Source organism: Poecilia formosa, unplaced genomic scaffold, assembly GCF_000485575.1.
Source record: "Poecilia formosa unplaced genomic scaffold, Poecilia_formosa-5.1.2 Scaffold212, whole genome shotgun sequence".
NCBI classification, from domain to species: Eukaryota; Metazoa; Chordata; class Actinopteri; order Cyprinodontiformes; family Poeciliidae; genus Poecilia; species Poecilia formosa.
In genome coordinates this window covers 697,653-716,051 of record NW_006800151.1, presented here as the reverse complement: position 1 = coordinate 716,051, position 18,399 = coordinate 697,653, and the positions used below count along the sequence as shown (strand labels likewise).

The window sequence follows — 18,399 nt, the reverse complement described above, 5'->3', positions numbered from 1 at the left end:
GTTGATCACCTGTTCGGGTTGTTTTACCTTTGTTTATCTTTGCTGCGGCTCATCACACCCGCTGTAGGTCCTGAACATTCAATAAACGACAAACTTGGACTAATGACCTCGTTCGTATGTGAGTATACGTCACAACAAACATCAAATAGGACAAATATATTTCATTAAGTTTTAACTAATTCTACAGCGATAATTATGTGAAATTAAATTAACTATATCCCGACTTCTGAAGATTTGCCTTTACTGGGCTCTTTGGTTAGTTTCTCATACTGAGGTCATCAAACCAAAGTTCAGATCTACCATGACTGACTGACACCTGCTGGTTTGCAACCAGCTTCTGACTGAGAAACCAGTAACCTGCTCCCAGTGTCAGAATCTCACTGAGGAAGAAACTGCATCAGGTTTTCTGTCACTTTATTATTTCTGCTACAACTGATGTATATTCACATATAAAATAAGTCAATAGAGTTTAATTTGCAATTTTTATGTCTTTGTGTCATGAGGTAGATCTCAGGCGGCTGGTGAGAGAAAAAGTAGATCTTGCTCTCAAACAGTTTGGGCTCCCCTGATATAGAGGCTTGTTTTAAGTAAACAATTCCTTAATATTGATGAAAACGTTCTAGTTCCATTGGCAGATTATTTCACTTGTAACAAAACATTTTCCCATATTGTAATTTAATTTATCTGCCAATAAAACAAGTACAATTTCATCAATATTGAAGAATTATTTTATTAAAATAAGCCTTTACATCTTCCTGAACAGTTAAAGTCTACCAAGATATTTGCATTAGAATCTAGACCAAAATTACTTGGTAGGATTTTGTGTTTTTGCAGTGTGGTACTCCTTTGGCCTCAATGCTGACACAATATTACAGCTATTAAGGCCTAATTCTGCATTTTCTTTTAATTAAGAGATTAAAAACGCTGCTTTGAATACCGATTTTGGCAAAATGGGGGGAAAATGACAGCCATAATTTGTTTGCCAGGAAATAATTGGATATAACAACACAGAGCCTAATTTCCACAAACACAAACATGTTTTCAAGGAGCAACATCTCCATTTGATTGCACCCACTTCACAATCAAATAAACACGTTTTCCATTGCTTATGCTGCAGCACACAGGGCAGTTTTGCTTATATATTTGTCACTGAGATAATAGTTTTAGAAGATTGACTCAGACATCACTCTTCAGCTCCTTTGGGATGTGTTAAAGGCTCTGTGATGTGTTTTTTTTATCTGCATAATATTCAGTGGAAAGGTCCTGTAAAACGTGTAATAATCATCCAATTCATCAACCAACTCAACTGACAACAAAGTAATCTTTACATGTTTATCTAAGCGTTAGCTAAATCTACAGTCATATAATGTGTGAATAAATGTAATCAGTTCTCCGAAGTTGCGTGAGATAACGATTTAAAAATTCAGGACGTTTTGAATGAAACAGAGCAGTTAACACCTCTTATAAATGTCCGCCTGTTGTCAAACTCTCAGCGTTTTATCATTTGTTTATGCATGACGAAGGGTAAATGTGGAGCAGATGTGTGTGGCACTCAAATTTCCCTTGGTTGGCATGTTTTAGACAATCAATGCATCTAATCAGCTTGTTTACTTGCTTCAAATGTGTGTCTGCCTGAATTTGTATCTGTCAGTAGGATGGATTGGAGCTGCAGCCTCATGTCCTCAGCAGTCTGTGATCGCTGTAATGCATAAAGATTTGTTTTTCTTCCTTGAAGGAAACCATAATCATGGCTTGTTTAAAGAAATTCATCAGTTGGATTGAATATTTCTTCACTTCAGTGTAAATGTTTTTTTTGTCTCTTTGGACCTAAAGAGGAACGATCTAGAATCAACACAAAGGTTCAGTTATTACAGCTAAACACCAGCGATGAGGCCTGAGTCGTGATGGACTCTGACCTCAACCTTCAGAGCCACATAAAGACAGTTACAAAGTCGGTCTTCTGTCACCTGAGCACACTTAGTGTTTAGTCTAGAGTCAAGAGGGCCACATAAAAAGCTACGGCGGGCTGGATTTGGCCCACGGGCCTCGAGTTTGACACATGTGACCTAGAGAAACTCATCCATGCCACTCAGCAAATCAGTCCAGAATGCTGCTGCTGCTGTTCTGACTACAACCAGGAAGACATCAACCAGATCTAAAGTCCTTCCACTGGCTGTCTCAGAGAACAGATTTAAAATACTGTTTATAAATGACTGAACGGCTTAGCACCTGAGGTACCAAATCCAAATTGGTTTTTCATTCAGAAAAGCTTTTGACTGACCTCTTAAACACAAAGTACGCCACCAGGCCGACCACACCAGCAGCCAGGATTGAGCAGTAAATCGGGATTAGGTTTTCGTTGAAGCCCCGGCCGAGAAAGTGAGGAGCGCCGCCGCTTAACGTGGTCGTCTCTCCGCTCGGGAACGGGCTGATCGAGCCATCTGGGTCGGGGTAATCGGGAAAATTCGATGCTTCACTGTTTGTGATTGGAAAGTCTGTAGGCATGTTTGGGTCTGTATGGAGGAAAACAGAGGAGAAAGGGTTAATTTCAAGGCCTTGGGAACCTCGTTAAGGTGAAAAGTTCCACAAACCAGTTGAAGTCCTAGAATATTTAAAAAACAGTCTTTCAGCAGAAACGTATGGCCAAGCAGAAATAATTCACCAAACCAAAAAGACACCGGTCTGCAAACAGAAAAGTCAAAGATCCAACTCTGTTAGACACCAACAGCGAAAACACCAATAATTGTGCTTCCATTGATGTAGTTAAAACAATCATTCCTTAATGGAGGATTTTCCCCTCCACTAAACAAACTAACTTTAATTAAACTCTGGATCTTCCTACATTTTTCAGTTGTATTACTGAGATACAAAATTGATTTATTGTAAGACCCTTCTTATTTTTATCTAAATGTCAACGAACATATGTCACACATGAGTTGTTGTAAAATTTCTACATTTTGTTCCCCAGACTGGGAAGCCTAAAACACTTTAAAGCTGCAGTAAGTAACTTTTATTAAAACATTTAGTTTTTTTCACATTTTTGTTGAAACTGTCACAATGTCATGACAGTATGCTGAGAAACAGATAATCTGTGAAAAAAAATTTAGTTCCTCTGCCTTCTCGCAGTGTTAACTAGAAGCAACCAATCAGAGCCAGGAGGCGGGTTTCAGCGAAGCCAATCATGGTTGTGTACGCGCTGCCTGCCACACATACTAAGGCTAGTTATAACAGCAAACGATGACAGCAGATAACTGTAAGTTAATACATTGAACTGTCACGTACACAAGGATGATTGACAGCGCTAAGACCTAATTGGTTGGTTTTGGTGCATTTCTTCAAACAGCAACAGATTATCTGTCTCGTAACATACTGTCACAACATGGTGACAGTTTTAAAAAACATGTAGAAAACATATTTTTGTAAAAGTTAAATGTTCATTGGATGTTTCTCGTGAAGCAATTGAACCTCCAGAATAAAATATGTATATTTATTTTCATTCAACAGTTTGTAAGAGACAGAGATCTTGTTTTGATGACACAGAGCTTGTAGACTTGGTGGTGATTAGTGTGCAACCAGATGTCTGATGCAGCAGCTGCTTCTGATAGACAGATGGGATCTGGAGAAGTTGCTGTGAGCAGGAAGAAGGAATGTTTCTCAGCATCGACAGGAAGGAGGGGGTGGCAAATTTATGACATCCACTGGCCCAGACCAGACCTGGCATGGGCCGCGCACACCGGGTTTCTTCTCATCGCATGTGCATATGTGCGCGTTGCATGGCCTTAAGGCCATATGGATCCTTGGAAAACTGAGTGTGGAGGTCATCTTTCTGGTGGAAGCCTGTGCTAAGGCCAGAGATATCGGCAGATCGCTGCAACTGAAGGTATCTGGTTTCTGTCATCGCAAAGCCTGCAGAGACGTCAAGCTTCCTAGATTGTCCTGTTTCCTCTTTAATGACTCTGTAATTTCCCATCTTCGTGTTGCAAGCCGCCCACACCAGCAGTCCCAATCAGTTTAACGTCATAGTGCTTACCTTTTTCTGAAACACCATGCTGATCCAGTGAGATGGTCCAAAAGTTCACTTGATTATCTGTCCCCTCGGGGAATAGAGAAGCAGACTGAGGGAAAGACCAAAACGTCTTTGAGCTCAGCCGACAGTTGGGGAAGGAGAATGTGGAGCCTGGTTCGGATGGGAGCCTTGAACTCCCAGCAGAACCTCTGCTGGGCTCCTCGTTAGCTTTGTTCTGGCCCTTCACGGGATTAACCCTGTGGCGACCCCCAGGGCTTCGGGCCGCAACGCTTCTGGCTTTGTTGAGCATTATTAGAACAATTAAAAGTGTCTATTATCAACTTTTAATAACTGGTTTATATCATGCAATAATGTCATTAAAGCTGCAGTGTGTAACTTTTATAAAAAATGGTTTTACATATTTGTTAAAGTTATCATGTCGTGACAATAAAAAATAAAAAAAAACAAGCTCCTCTGCCTTCTCCCAGCACAGCACTGCATCTTTTTTGTTATTTTGACCATTTCTCCCTTCTGCAAATAAACTAAATTTTTGCTTGGAATTTCAGAAACATGTTGTCAGTAGTTCATAGAATAAAAGAACGATGTTAATTTTACTCAAACAAATACCTATAAAAAGTAAAATCAGAGAAACTGATAATTTTTTCCAGACTTGTATACCTAATATACCTAATTTTCTCTGCACTCATTTATAGATTATTTTGAGGTTAACATATTTGCATGTGCATGCTCTGTTATTTATTCATATTCACTTATATTGAATTACATCTCTCTTAGGTATATGTAAACTTTATCTCTTATGGTTATGTTTGTATTATTATTTCACACCTTAGATGGAGTAGCTTGTCAACAAACAAGCAATTTCCAAAATACCTATTTCCACTTAATAAAGTCTATTCTATTCTATTCTATTGCGAAACAACCAATCGGAGCCAGGAGGAGGGTCTTAGCGCTGTCAATCACTCTCATGCTCATCCACTCCCCTTTGCTCTCTGCTACACTACAGCTGGTTCACCACAACATGCCACAAACTAGCTAAGGCTAGTTAGCATGGCCGCCAATGATGGTGGATAAACAGTTTTCCTGTAACTGCAAGTTGTTTCTGCGCCATTAAAACGTTTAGCAGCACAACAGTAATTGGCAGCGCTAAGACCCTCCTCTTGCCTCTGATTGGTGGTTTTTGAGCGGGAGCAGTGCAAATGGGGAAAAAAAGGTGTAAAAGTTACATACTGCAGCTTTAATATAATTTTGCTGTTATAGTTACTTTCCAGCTGAATGAAGCCTGAGGTCTATCGGTGCAGTGTGTGTCCTGGTTTTTAATCACCACCACATTTAATAAAATCTGGAACATCTCGTCTTGCGAATGTTTATTGTCCTTTGCAGAAATAGCTCAAAGAAATCACAGGAAAGCCTGAAGCTTATCCAGAATAAGTCACAGTGTTCTCCAGAGGATTAGCTGTAAGGATCACATTTCTCCAGTTTGGCTTTCTCCTTATCAGCTCTGATAAATTCTGGGTACAATTTTAGATTTTTATTGACATTTCAGACTGCGGGTTGTAACTGTTCCTCAGTGATCAGCACAGTGTTGCAGAAGCCATGAAGCATGTAACACTACAGCCTCCTGACAATATGACCTATGACCTCCAACCAGAGGCAGTAATGTCCTCTGTACTGGAGAAACTCTGTCCTTGACTGAGAGCTTCTGAATTGCCTAAAGCTGCTTCTTGTTTCAGCCCAAAGACTAACAGTACATTTTGACCATCTTTGGTCAAAATTTAAAAATATAGAAAACATTTGAAAAAGGTAAAGTAAAAATGCATTAATGAATAAAAACAGACAGAATTTAAGAAAAAAGTAATGCCCTAATTTGTCCAAAATTGGAATTTACCATAGAAACTTGAGCAAAATGATTTGTAGCAACTCTATGCTGATGATACACAAATTTACACCATCAATCAATAAATCCATTTTTGTTACTTTTGTGAAATCTTTCCACTTTTTAATTCATGCAAGATCAGAGGAGAAGCTTGAATTTAGACATTTTGATGAAAATGATTTGTTAATTTCAAAGTTTGATTTCACACGACTGTATAGTTCAAATAAACATCATATTTGGATAGAATTAGAAAATGCTTTCCTTGATTTAAAACTTTATAAATTCAATGCTACCATATTTAGTTGCAGTTCTTACTTGATGTGGAATGCTATGAAAGGAAATTATATAGTTTTATTATTTGTATAGCTATCAGTTAGCTGTTTATATTCACTTTTCTTTGTTTAAAAATATGTGCCAAGTCCTAATTATAGTTAAATTAGAGCTTGTTTGATTTTAAAGGTGGAACATATTAATTGTTTTAACAGTGTGGATCAATAGTTGATCTTCATCAGTTTATTTTAGCATCATTACTTGGGTAATTGCTAATAATCAATGCTGAGGTAGTTTGGGTTTATTTGTTTTAGATGCGTTTCCACTCTTATTCACTGGTAACAACTGAAATCTTTCACTGACTAATTGAACAGAAATGCATTTTGAGAAACGATATCCTGTTTTCTTTTTTTTTTCCCTGAATAAACAGTTTTTACTGATGTTGACCCGAAATAAGTAGGAATAAACCAAATACTTTACACATTCCTCTACTAGTAGTGTGAGGTAACAGCAGCAGAAATTAAAGTCCCATCATCTTTGAATATTGACTTAGTGCACCATCTCATGAAAAAAACAATCCACTTAAAGATTAACGTTATATAATTGATTACTTTGAAGACCAGCATGGCGCATAAGAATATTAGTGAACCATTACAGATACTGGCTGCACTTATTCTCTGTTTTTACTGACGTGACAGACTGTAAAGCTCCTCCACATTGATTCGCTGCATAATTTACAAACGGTTCTGCATTAAATAGTCCAATGGGATCCTAATGGGCAGCTTACGTAGACATAAAGTTTCTGTTTGTAATTAAGTGTGCATATCGAGAAGTCTGTCAGTGCAGCGGTGATGGGACGACCTGCACAAGGTGGTTTGGTTTCCTGAACGGTGGAAAACGTCTCTCAGAAGGCAGAAAGTCAGCACATGTGCATGCCATACTTAGAAACATGCAGAATGCAGAGAGCTATTTACAGCAACAGTATTGATTTGAATCCGTCTGAAAGGAGGGATTGTTTAGAGAAGTCGAAACATGGGCGTCTGTATTACATGCATTTCTTGACCTTTCCTCGGATGTAGTCAGGTTTCCTCAGCTCTGCCATACATCATCCAGCTAATGCCGCGCTGGGTAATGCTATTAGCAATGCAACATGAGCTTGCAAATAGAATAAATTGTGAATGGATGGTGTGAAAAAAAGATGTGAAGGTGTGCGGATAGAATAACTTTATGCAGAGTTTGAGAGAGAAGTTCCTGTCTCTGCTTCTCTCTGAAAAATACTCTACGAGAATCCCTTCCACAGATATCCTGTGTAAAAGATTTGATGCTCATACTTATGTTTTATCCCACTTATCTGTCACTCTGCTTAGCAGCGTTTAATTTTATTTTAAATATTTCAAAGGAAAAGTTCACAGGCTAAATTAGCGTAGCATGCTTTTGTTGCTAGTGATGAACAAAGCTGATCTTCTGCTTCTCCATCATATTGGTGGTTTGGTTAGAGTGGAATAGTTTTTAAATTATGTCTGAATTAAATTATTAATGAGCCGTTTGTCGGCCCATCGCTTCCCAGACATGCTACCATTAAGTTAAATCTATATAGATGAGCAATAAAACAGGAAAACCTCGAACCTACGACGTTTGTGTCGACTGTAAAACATTGTATTAATTTTCTTTTTATTGTTTATTAGTTGCATTTAAAGCTGCAGAATGCAAGATTTTAAAAAATATATATTTTCCATATTTATTAAAACTCTCACCATATTGTGACCGTATGGAAGAAACGATGTGTGAGAATAAATCGAGCTCCTCCACATCCTACCTTTACTTTCTGCTAAAATGCAACAATCCCAGTCAAAAACAACTAATCAGAGCCAGGAGTAGTATCTTAGCGCTGTCAATCACTATGGTGTACGTGTTGGTAAATGTGTTAGGAAAAACAAATTATTGTTAAAGGAAAACTATCAGCCATCATTAATGGCTATGCTAACTGGGATTAGCATTTGTGGCAGTCTGTGTTGTGGTGAACCAGGTGTGAGCAGGTGAGCACAAGAGTGATTGACAGCACTAAGACCCTCCTCCTGGCTTTGATTTGTTGTTTCTGACTTGCTGGTGTATTTCTGCAGTTATTACTGGGAGCGCTGGGAGAAGGCAGAGGATTTTTTTCAGTTTATCTGTCTTACTGTGACGGCATCGTAATAATCCATCCATCCATTTTCTTTACACCCTTGTCCCTTAGTGGGGTCAGGAGGGTTGCTGGTGCCTATCTCCAGCTAACGTACATCATAATAATAATTAAAATAATTTATGGAAAAAGTTACATATTTTAGCTTTAACCCAAAAATTGAAGCATTGCCTGCATAAAGAAAACTGTAGAGATTACTGGACCTCAGGACTAAATTGTATCATTTTGACCAGAACCACTGGTCTTCTCACAGCATGTGTCACATAATATTGAAGGTGGGAGCGCTGCGTCTTCATAGCTGCTCTCTGATTTTATATTTCTCCAATCTGCAGATTCGAACCCGGCTGGCTGCAGACCGGAGCGCAGCCCCGAGGCCCAACAGGGGGCTGGAAGGTGCAGCTGAACCTTTAACAATCCCAGTTTGGCTTCGGCGGGTTTAAAACGCTCATGAAACAGAATAAAACTAGCCTGGGATTTTTATGAGTGGGGCTGCGTCGGGGATGTGTTTATTACCGGGGTGTGGACACAAGAGCGAGGAGGAAAATGATTTAATTTTTACGAGCCACTGAGGTCTTTATTGTGAATTTAACCCCAGGGTCTTTCGCAGAGGTTGATGTCTCGGCTTCTGCCAGTTCAGGGTGGAGATGAGCAACTATCAGGCTCTGCAAACGTACAAAGACCTCTTTATCAGCCGCCAAACACTCTCCTTCTGTCTCAGCTGAGCCTCTATCACAACTGCCTGGCGTGCATGCATCACACACACACACACACACACATATACACTCATGCTACGAATTATTCAAGTGAGCGCTCTGTCTTCTGTTTGGGAGCGTTAATAGAAAGAGTGGAGGGGAGGGCAGACAGAGAGGCAGAGTGTTGGAAGAGAGCGGGGCGGGGGTGCAGACGAACAGAGAAGCTGCTGTAAAGTGCTCTGATTAGAAGGAGTAATTATACTGCAGCGGCGAAGACACTGAATGCACACTGGACAGCTTCCATCACTCCACTCGCCTGTCCACTCGAGGGCCACTGTGGGAAGAGACGGGAGGTGATGGACTCTCTAATAAAGAGAGAAGTCTGGCGTTATCTGTGTGTTCAATCTTCCCTGCTCCTCAGGACAAACACTCCAGCACAGGCTGAAACTTTCCAAACTGAACAGCACCAAGATGTTCCGCTGAACGGCGCGAGGCGAATGTCGGTCCGCAGATCAAAAAAAGGTCCACATGTGTGCAACACCCGGGGTTTAATGAAAAACGCAGCAGTGGAATTACACTTGGCAGGAGGAAGAGAAGAGCGCGCGTGTTCTTTGAATTGTTTTTCAGTTATTAGCTGGGAAAAAAACTAAGAAGAATTTTTGATTTAATGTTATGGTAAAATTTCTGGAAAAACACAAAATCTTACCAAGTATTTTGGTCTAGTTTTAGTGCAAATATCTCAGCAGACTTGAAATAAGACAAAACTAACTTTTCAGTAAGATATAGGAGATCATTTAAAGTCAATAACCCCTTAATATTGATTAAAAACTTACTAGCTCCATTGGCTGAATGTTTTCACTTATAGCAAGACATTTTTCACATGCTGTAAGTTTGTCGGAACAAGTACTTTATTAATCAATATTAAGGAAAAGTTAGGTAAATTTATTTATATAGCACATTTTCAGCAACAAGGCAATTCTAAGTGCTTTAAATGAATTAAAGGGAAACTCAAACAAAATAAGTAAATAAGGGATTATTTACTTAAATCAGGCTCCTATATCTTGCTGAAAAGTTACTTTTAAGTTAGTACACTTGAAATTAGACGAAATTAAAGAAAGGAGACAGAAATACTGGGTAAGATTTTGTGTTTTTGCAGTGAAAACAAAACGGTATGATCAAAAATGTTATTTTAGTATTTTCTCCACTTTTAGTTCCACGAAGCAAATTAAAAAATATGAGTAAATGCATTTACTGTGTGCTGCTTAGTGATGTAAATCACATTTTTTTTCTCCTGAAAAAGCTTATTTCAGATAAGATTTGTGTTTGTTAAATGCTGTGCCATGCAGTCACCGTCCTGCAAAACTATTTATTACCTAAAAATTAAGCAATAAATCGTTTTTTAATCATAGCCTTTATCGTTATCACAATAGCGCCACAAAATATCGCGATAAAATTCCAAGTCCACATCTCTATCAGCTCTATTGATTCCGAACACTCATAAAGAGTCTAAATCTTGTACGAGAGAGAGAGAGTGTGTGTGTGTGTGTGTCCTAAAGTCATATGTGTGTTTGTGCGCGCTCAGAGGTCACTCAGCGAAACCTGAGCGTGAGCAGAAGAAATCCCAGGACTCATATCGACCCCTTTCACCGTAGAACACCAGCACAGCACAGATGCTGCAGCTCTCCGTCTGTTTTCATCCCGGCCTCTTTCTCTTTCTCCGTCTCTGTCGCTGCTTTGTGTAACTGACACTCGCTGACAGCTGGATGTGAAGCGGGGACTTTTTTTGGGATTCGCATCTTCACCACAGCGTGTGCAAAGTTCAAGAAAGACTCCGGGACGAAATTAAAAGTACTTCTCGTGTGTTTTAAATGAATTCAGAAACAGGAAGTGAGTCCCAGATGGGCAGCTTATTTTTATGTTCGCTGCAGGAAAAAAATCTTTATCAAGGACCACCATGAAGGTTTGGTAACACCATCGCAGCATGTGTGTCTGCAGACATTATCCCACAGGAACAAACTCGCTGTTTAACAGGACTTTCCTTTCATAAGGTCACTTATGATGCCATCTCTAGCATCTACCATTATGGCTGCTATCGTGCCATCAGGCGGGTCAAAGTTGAGCAGCCTGGGTGGGCGATAAATGGGCAGCAAAAGGCTGCATTGTGGCTAATGTACATCGATATTTTGTAAGCCGGGTTTGGCTGTATCTATGGAATCTAGTGGCATGCAACGTAAAATGCAGCGGAGAGAGAATTGGAGTTTGCATAAAGGTAAACATTGGTGCAGACTGGACGAAAATTTATTTGCTCTTCCTCCACAACATCAACACGTCTAGATCTTATCATTCTATGCTCCGTTTCTACGCATTCAGTGTCATTACAGTCGATTAAAGGGGGAATTTAAACCATTTATGTGCCCTGCAAAACCACAAAGTATTTTTGTCTCGTTTCTAATGCAGTGATCTTAGTAAACTTGAAATAAGACACTAACAAATAAAGTTTCAGCAAGAAACAGGAGCTTAATTCCTTAATATTGATGGAAGAAAACACATTTTTCCAACGTTTTAAGTAGGGCTGTAGTGATACAGTAATCTTACGATATGATATGATACATGATATTCTGTCCACGATACGATATATATTGCAATATTCGTCAAACGATACAATTCAATACACTTTTGCGATTTTCTGAAAGATTTTAGAGGGACATAGTGATTTTGGTGATATTTTGTGACTGTTATAGAGTTGGATTGAATTAATTTAACTGAAAACTGATTAAAAGCACCAACTACACAATACCTGGCTCTGGTTGGACATGGACACAGACTTAAAGTCGACAGCTGGACAAAAAGAATCAAAGAAGTGGTGAGAAAACATGTTTCTTTTAGTTGAAACAGTACAAACTGTAGCTTACATAGATTTGTAAAGTAAATAAAGTGCACCAAGTACCTGCTCTGAATAGTTTGATACCTTTTTAACCTTGACACTTAACATCTGAAGGAATCCCTCTAAGCCTGATGACCTAATCACTCTCCCGGCAAAGCAAGCAGTGAGTGAGCAAGATGACAGTTGGATGTTACGATACTTGCGGATGAATATTGATTTTTTTCTAGGAAAGAAAATATCGATATATATCACGATATCGATATTATCCTACAGCCCTAGTTTTAAGTGAAATAATCTGAACTTTTGCTTTTTTTTTTATCAATATTTAAGCTCCTATATCTTGCTGAAAAGTTGCTTGTAAGTTAGTTTGGTCTTATTTCAAGTGAACTGAGATATTTGGACTAGAAACCAGATGAAAACTGCTCGGTAACATTTAGTGTTTTTGCAGCTTGGCCCTTTGCACGTTAACAATGAAGTGTTAAACGATGTTCTAGCGCTCTAACCTTCTCAGAGCTGAAAGCAAGCATATGAAGCGTACAGTCTATGAAACTTTCAGCAAGAGGGAGTTATCTTTTTTTCCAGTTTTTTTCTTCCAAGAAGTCAGCACTGCCACCCAAGGCAACGCTGAGGTCAGTTCCCAACCTCGCCTGACCCGTGTGAATTTACAGCTTTTCAAGCCACCTTTACTGCTGGACAAAAAGCTTGGCAGTGTTTTTGTGGGCGTGCAGGTTATTGATCGTCTCTCTGTTGACACTGCTGCAGTCTTTGACCTTTTAATGCTAAAACTTTCAACTTCCAGCTGACCAAGCCCGACCTTTCGCCACGCGTGTTCACGCAGACGCATGTGCAGGTCGCCCCTGCTGGTTTTGTTCAAGTGTGATTGAGAATTATATGAGGCTTCCAACGCCGATCTGAAATAACTTACGGCACTTTGTGGGCTGGAAACGTCTCGTGTGTTTGGGTGAAGGTGCAGTCATGCCTAATATGTGTTAAAGACTAACCGCCTGCTCAGGTCAGACCAAATAATCAACAGTTGGACTAGAGAAGATTTCTTTAACTGAAATGAGAAAAAGACCTGAATGCATCCCCAGGAAACTAACTTAAGTAAAGAGTGCAAACGGTTCTGTCTGTGTTGTGGGTTGTGTCATTATTTGGGATTTTATTTTGTCTTTTAGACCGAATCAGAAGCATTCTCAGAGCTTGATTCATTCTCAGTGAGAGGCTGAGCCAAAACCACACAGCAGCATCTGGAAGCACATCGCTGATGGCAAAAACAATAAACTGAATCCAGGTCAAAAAGTCACTTCAAAACGCTGATTCTGACACAAATATTATCCTTTCATTCCCTGTCGTTCCAAGCAGCAGATGGGTTTCCATTTGTCTTAAAATTGCACAAATAGGGATTATGAAAATAAAATTGCTAAACAGAAACACAAACATTTTTTGATGAGGTGTTGGGTTTGTTTTGGCTGTATTGAAATTTGTGTATTTCGCAAAACTGTAACAAACACTTTTTTGCATCACATGAGTCAGGATCAACAACTGGACATTACTACTGCTGGAAAATATGAAGAAGACGACAGGAAGTAGTTGGAAGATGACAGAGCGGCACATTTTTTAATGACTTATCGTGTGAATAAATTTATTCACTTGTGATTTTAATTTGTGTTTCCTACTTAATGGAAACATCTTGATTATGAAATTGTATTTTTTCAACATTAGTGGAATATCAACAAAGTTTTGCACACAATTGTAGTGGAAAAACAGCTACCGATTATTTCTTTAGGATCCTTTCCTAAAAATGACTAATTCAAAAACCAGGCCAGTCTTTTGAACAGCAATAACATCACTCTCCCCTCAAAAATCGAGAATTAAATCACTTCTAAAGCTTACTAACTCAAAAACTGATGCAACTGCATGTCACACATGCATAAAGGATTTGTCAATATTGGTATGAGAGAAGCTTGGAGTCAGAAATTCAAGCAGCAGGCTTACTGTGGCAGACGGAGTCACTGATGGGCGTGCACTCAGCCAGCTGAGTCTCGATGTCTTCCTCACAGATGGTGCAGGGTAAACAGGGTTCCAGGTAGCTCTCCCGGTCAGAAAACGTCTCGTCCACACACTCCTCACATATGGTGTCGTGGTAAGGGTCACAGTGCGAGTAAACGCCCTGTCCCAGCGGGCACACAGTGCACGGCTCACATTGTCCAGAGATGCTGTTGAAGTAGAAGTTGTACTTGCAGACGCATTTGGCGTCGTTGGAGTCGGTGCAGGGTGTCTCCATCCGCATCAGGCCGGTACACTGGGTGCACGGCTTGCACTTCTCCGTGTGGCTGTAGTTCTCTGAGTAGGTCTCACCTGCAGGTCAGAGGATGAAACCAGGCAAGTGAGTCAGAGGAAAAGCAAGAAGAGCCAATGGAATATGAGAAGATAAAACAGATAAACAGTGAATCTGATGGCATTAATCATGTTTACTGCACATTCATTAGCAGGAAGGACACATTGATCCACAGGGCTCTCAGTGATTTGTGCTGCAGGACAAGAAAGGTGCTCTTGTCGGCTAGCAAGTCAAAAGCCTCGGGTTCCTAATTATGATATCGATCTGCATGTGTTTGTGCTGCGCTGAGTAAATGTCTACAGCCTCAGTCAAACACAACAAGTAAAATCCAGCCTGTGCAAATACTCAGACTTAACCTAGAATTAAACATTGCAAAATTTTAAAGACAGTTACGCCCTCTTGCTGTAAATCTTACTCATTTTGCTGTTCTGCAGATTTGGATCAGATCTGGCTCAAAAGAATCATATGAGTCAGAGATCCTGAGCTGCTCACTTGAATGACTTGTAAAGCTTGAAAACATGACTATCATATCTGCTTAGGAAGAGCTTCAGCATGCCTGGAAGCTGTTTTACAATCCAGTTTTACCAGTTCTGATCACAAATTACTGTAGAGTGGACTATAAGGAATATTTCAGTAAAATCTAACCTAATATACCGCAGTAAAAAAAAAGTGTTTTATTGAATTCTGAAAGTAGAAATGAGACAATGGGAATGCAGTTAAGTCTGTGGTCAGGAAAATGTAATGTAGCAGAAGTAATTTGCACTAAAAAGCTGTTTTTAAAAGCACAAATTGTGATAGAATAATTCAAATGAATGGGTTCAGCATATATTAGGAAGTAAACAACTTTAAACAATTCTTATTGGTAATAAGTAAATGTCTTTAACCATTTTCCAGAGTGTTTTGCTTCGATGCTTCACGTTAAACGGTTTTCACGGCGTTAATGCATTCACTTTGAACACACACCGTCAACATGACACATTCCTAATTTTTTATAGTGGTGGATATTAATCACTAATAAATAAATGTCATAGACAATTCCAGTTTTGAAAACTGCTCAACAAAGTCAGAGATTGTCATTTCATCGTTTATAATCTTACATGCAACTTTTCTAACTTCCTGTAAAAGCCAGCTGTGTTGCGTTGGCTTAAACAAGAATAACATGCAAAGGTTTAGTTTTAGGCCCCTGTGTTAGTTTTGTTTCTGTCCTCCACAATAACTAAAGTGTTAGAGATGTTACATAAGATTAAATTTGCCATATATGGCAGAATAATGTTAATTATAATAAGTACAATTTTGATTAGGCTGCACAGTGGCGCAGTTGGTAGAGCTGTTGCCTTGCAGCAAGAAGGTTCTGGGTTCGATTCCTGGCCCCAGTCTTTCTGCATGGAGTTGCATGTTCTCCCTGTGCATGCGTGGGTTTCCTCTGGGTACTCTGGTTTCCTCCCTCAGTCCAAAAACATGACTGTCAGTTTAATTGGCCTCTCTAAATTGCCCCTAGGTGTGAGTGTGCATGGTTGTGTGTCTCTGTGTTGCCCTGCGACAGACTGGTGACCTGTCCAGGGTGACCCCACCTCTCGCCCAGAAAGTTAGCTGGAGAGGCACCAGCACCTCCCGACCCCACTAAGTGATAACGGTGTACAGAAGATGGATGGACAATTTTGATTAAGAATTACAAATGTTATATTTATGAATTAATATACTATATTTTTACTGTTATATTAAGTAGCTCTTTTAATTATAATAGTTTTTTTTTTTATGATGTGGATGCCAGGAAGTGTAGCCATCGTCACGGCAATGGCTAATGGGGATCTAAACAAACATAAAAACGGATATATTTTCATTTTTGGTTAAGATTCTAGTTAATGAGTCGTCTGTTGAGAGACTAAACATATTTTATTTACATCTCAACTACAGGATTTTATTGAAAAAGTTGCTTCTGACTTAGTTGTACAGCGGAAATTGGCCAAGAAGTTTCCATTATTTACGGCCAATCAGCATTCCTGCTAGCAAATAACATGTTAAGTATGTTGTTATTTCACTTCCCAATGCAGAGCCACTATGCTGCCTTCTCGGCAACGTTTATAACTAAAGAAAAAGTTGACAATGTGTCCACAACGTCTTCACCTTCCATTGATTTTTGGAAGGACTGTGAGCAATAACGACTCTAGAAAACAGCTGAGATGTGAAGAGGCACGCTGAATAAAAAGGGGCAAAAGCAGTTGCGACTAATTGCCTGCTGCTTTTCAATGACTTCACACACTTCAGATTTGCTCTCCAGGAACATTTGGCAACAGGAGGATTTAGGAGAGTTCATCGCTGAGGAAGTGATGACCTCAAGTTAGCTTGGTCTGACGCTGAAGAGTTCCTCAGGGTGCTGCGTATTCTATTAATATTACATGTTCATATAGAATTATTTTCAGATATAATTGGATGCCTGCTGAATTATGCATACAGTGTGAGAGAGAAAGTGTTTATGTGCCATTCGAGCATGCCTTAGTGGTTGAAAAATATGCGAGGGGAGCTGAGAGGCTGATGGGAGGGAGATTTAAAAAAAAAAAAAAGAAAAACCTGCAGCTCAGATTCATTACACGACCAGCTTCAATTGCGTTTTTGCTTTTCTGTGACGTGCCAAACACAAGAGCGGTCACCTTGTGAAAGCTGCGGTTCAGAAAGGAGCACACTTTGATCCCTAAGACGATCTGTACACCATGAAAGTTTCACAGCATGACACCATGAAACAGGAATGAATGTAAAAGCTGCTTCTTAAACCGCTTAATTAACACCAGGGTTTGATTTTCAAAGTTACAAAACAAGGATTCTGCTACGTTTACTCTGGTTGGAATCGTATTGTTTGAGTTGCAATGACATAAATCATCAAGATTTACTCAACCGCAAATGAAACCACATGCGTTGACGTGTGGGGTGTTTGCACAACTCTTATCTGCCTCTCCATATGTCCCAGAGTGTGCTGCTTTTTTTTTCTTCTTCTTCTTCATGAGAACTGCTTAAGGGTTTGTCGTGTTGAGCAACCGCGTATTGTCAGTGTGAAAACCCCCGCAGCAATGTCCCAGCACTCCTTTTTCCTTCTAAACCTCCCTGGCAACTCAACGTTGGCAGCGGCTGAAGTTTTAAACACCTTGTAAACAGCGGTACAGCCGAGCCCTGTCACATTATACAGGCAGACAGAGAGGAGCAGATGGGGGTAACGATAGGGAGGCAGGTATGGAGGAGAGGGGACGACGTGCAAGCAACCAGCAGATTTGCTCGAATGAATCTCGAGGCAGCTTGACGGCGACATAATCGGAAACGGTCTCCGAGGGTGGTCTGGTACGGAGCCCCTAAGGGGACATGGAGGAAAAAAAAAAAGGAAAGAAATCCCGACTTATTAGGAGGAAGGGTCAAGTAAAATAGATTAACTGGAGACTCCTGTGAGTGCTGCTCCCGAAGAACCGTCAAATAATGACCCTTTGCAACTACGTCACTTAATCATTCAAGGCGCCACGGTGGACGTTAGAAGTGAGGGACAGAGCAACTGAAATTGTTTTCCAAAGTTGTTTTTGCCAGTTTATTCATGACTTCCATTTGTTCAAGTCCAGCTAATTTGTCTGTTAACGTGACACACCTGATTGGAGCTCATAGACGGCCGTATTAAAAAAAAAAAAAAAAAAAGGAAACGGCTAGCTTAGAAACCGTCCCGTACCCGTAGATCAAATTACCGACTTTGCATGAAGTCACATCACATGATTTATATCATTATGTCATAGACAGCGTTTCCCCTTAAACCAGAGCAGCATTAAAACATACAGAAGACGAGATGCTAACCAGTTTTTTTCCATACATGCTAGGCTACATGACGGCGCGGGGTTGTCTCCATGGTTACTGACCGTTAGACACCGCCATATTGCAATATTTGATTTCTTTCTAATCATACTAACTTATAGAGTATATGAACGTTGGTCTTCTTACCTTGTAAAAAGTGTGAGCTGCAAATAAATCCGCGTTTACACCGAGGGCTGACAGTCGTTGTTATCTTTAGAAGTTATACAATAAAATGACAAGGTTTTTTTTGTATCTGGCGTCTCCTCTCGCTCCTGTTAGCATGAGGAGAGCGACAGTGACCGAGTTCCAGATAAACA

At 39.8% G+C, this 18,399-nt stretch overlaps 1 protein-coding gene across 1 annotated transcript in view; it reads right to left on the bottom strand.

Annotated features, from left to right (window-relative positions):
• Window positions 1-18,399, bottom strand: part of ngfra (nerve growth factor receptor a (TNFR superfamily, member 16)) — a 38,639-nt gene that overhangs the window by 11,487 nt on the left and 8,753 nt on the right. The window contains exons 3-4 of the mRNA XM_007567721.2: window positions 13,921-14,283; window positions 2,282-2,513 (exon numbers count right to left, since the gene is read on the bottom strand). Coding sequence (XP_007567783.1) covers window positions 2,282-2,513; window positions 13,921-14,283 — 595 coding nt within the window. The remainder of the gene's footprint in view (window positions 1-2,281; window positions 2,514-13,920; window positions 14,284-18,399) is intronic.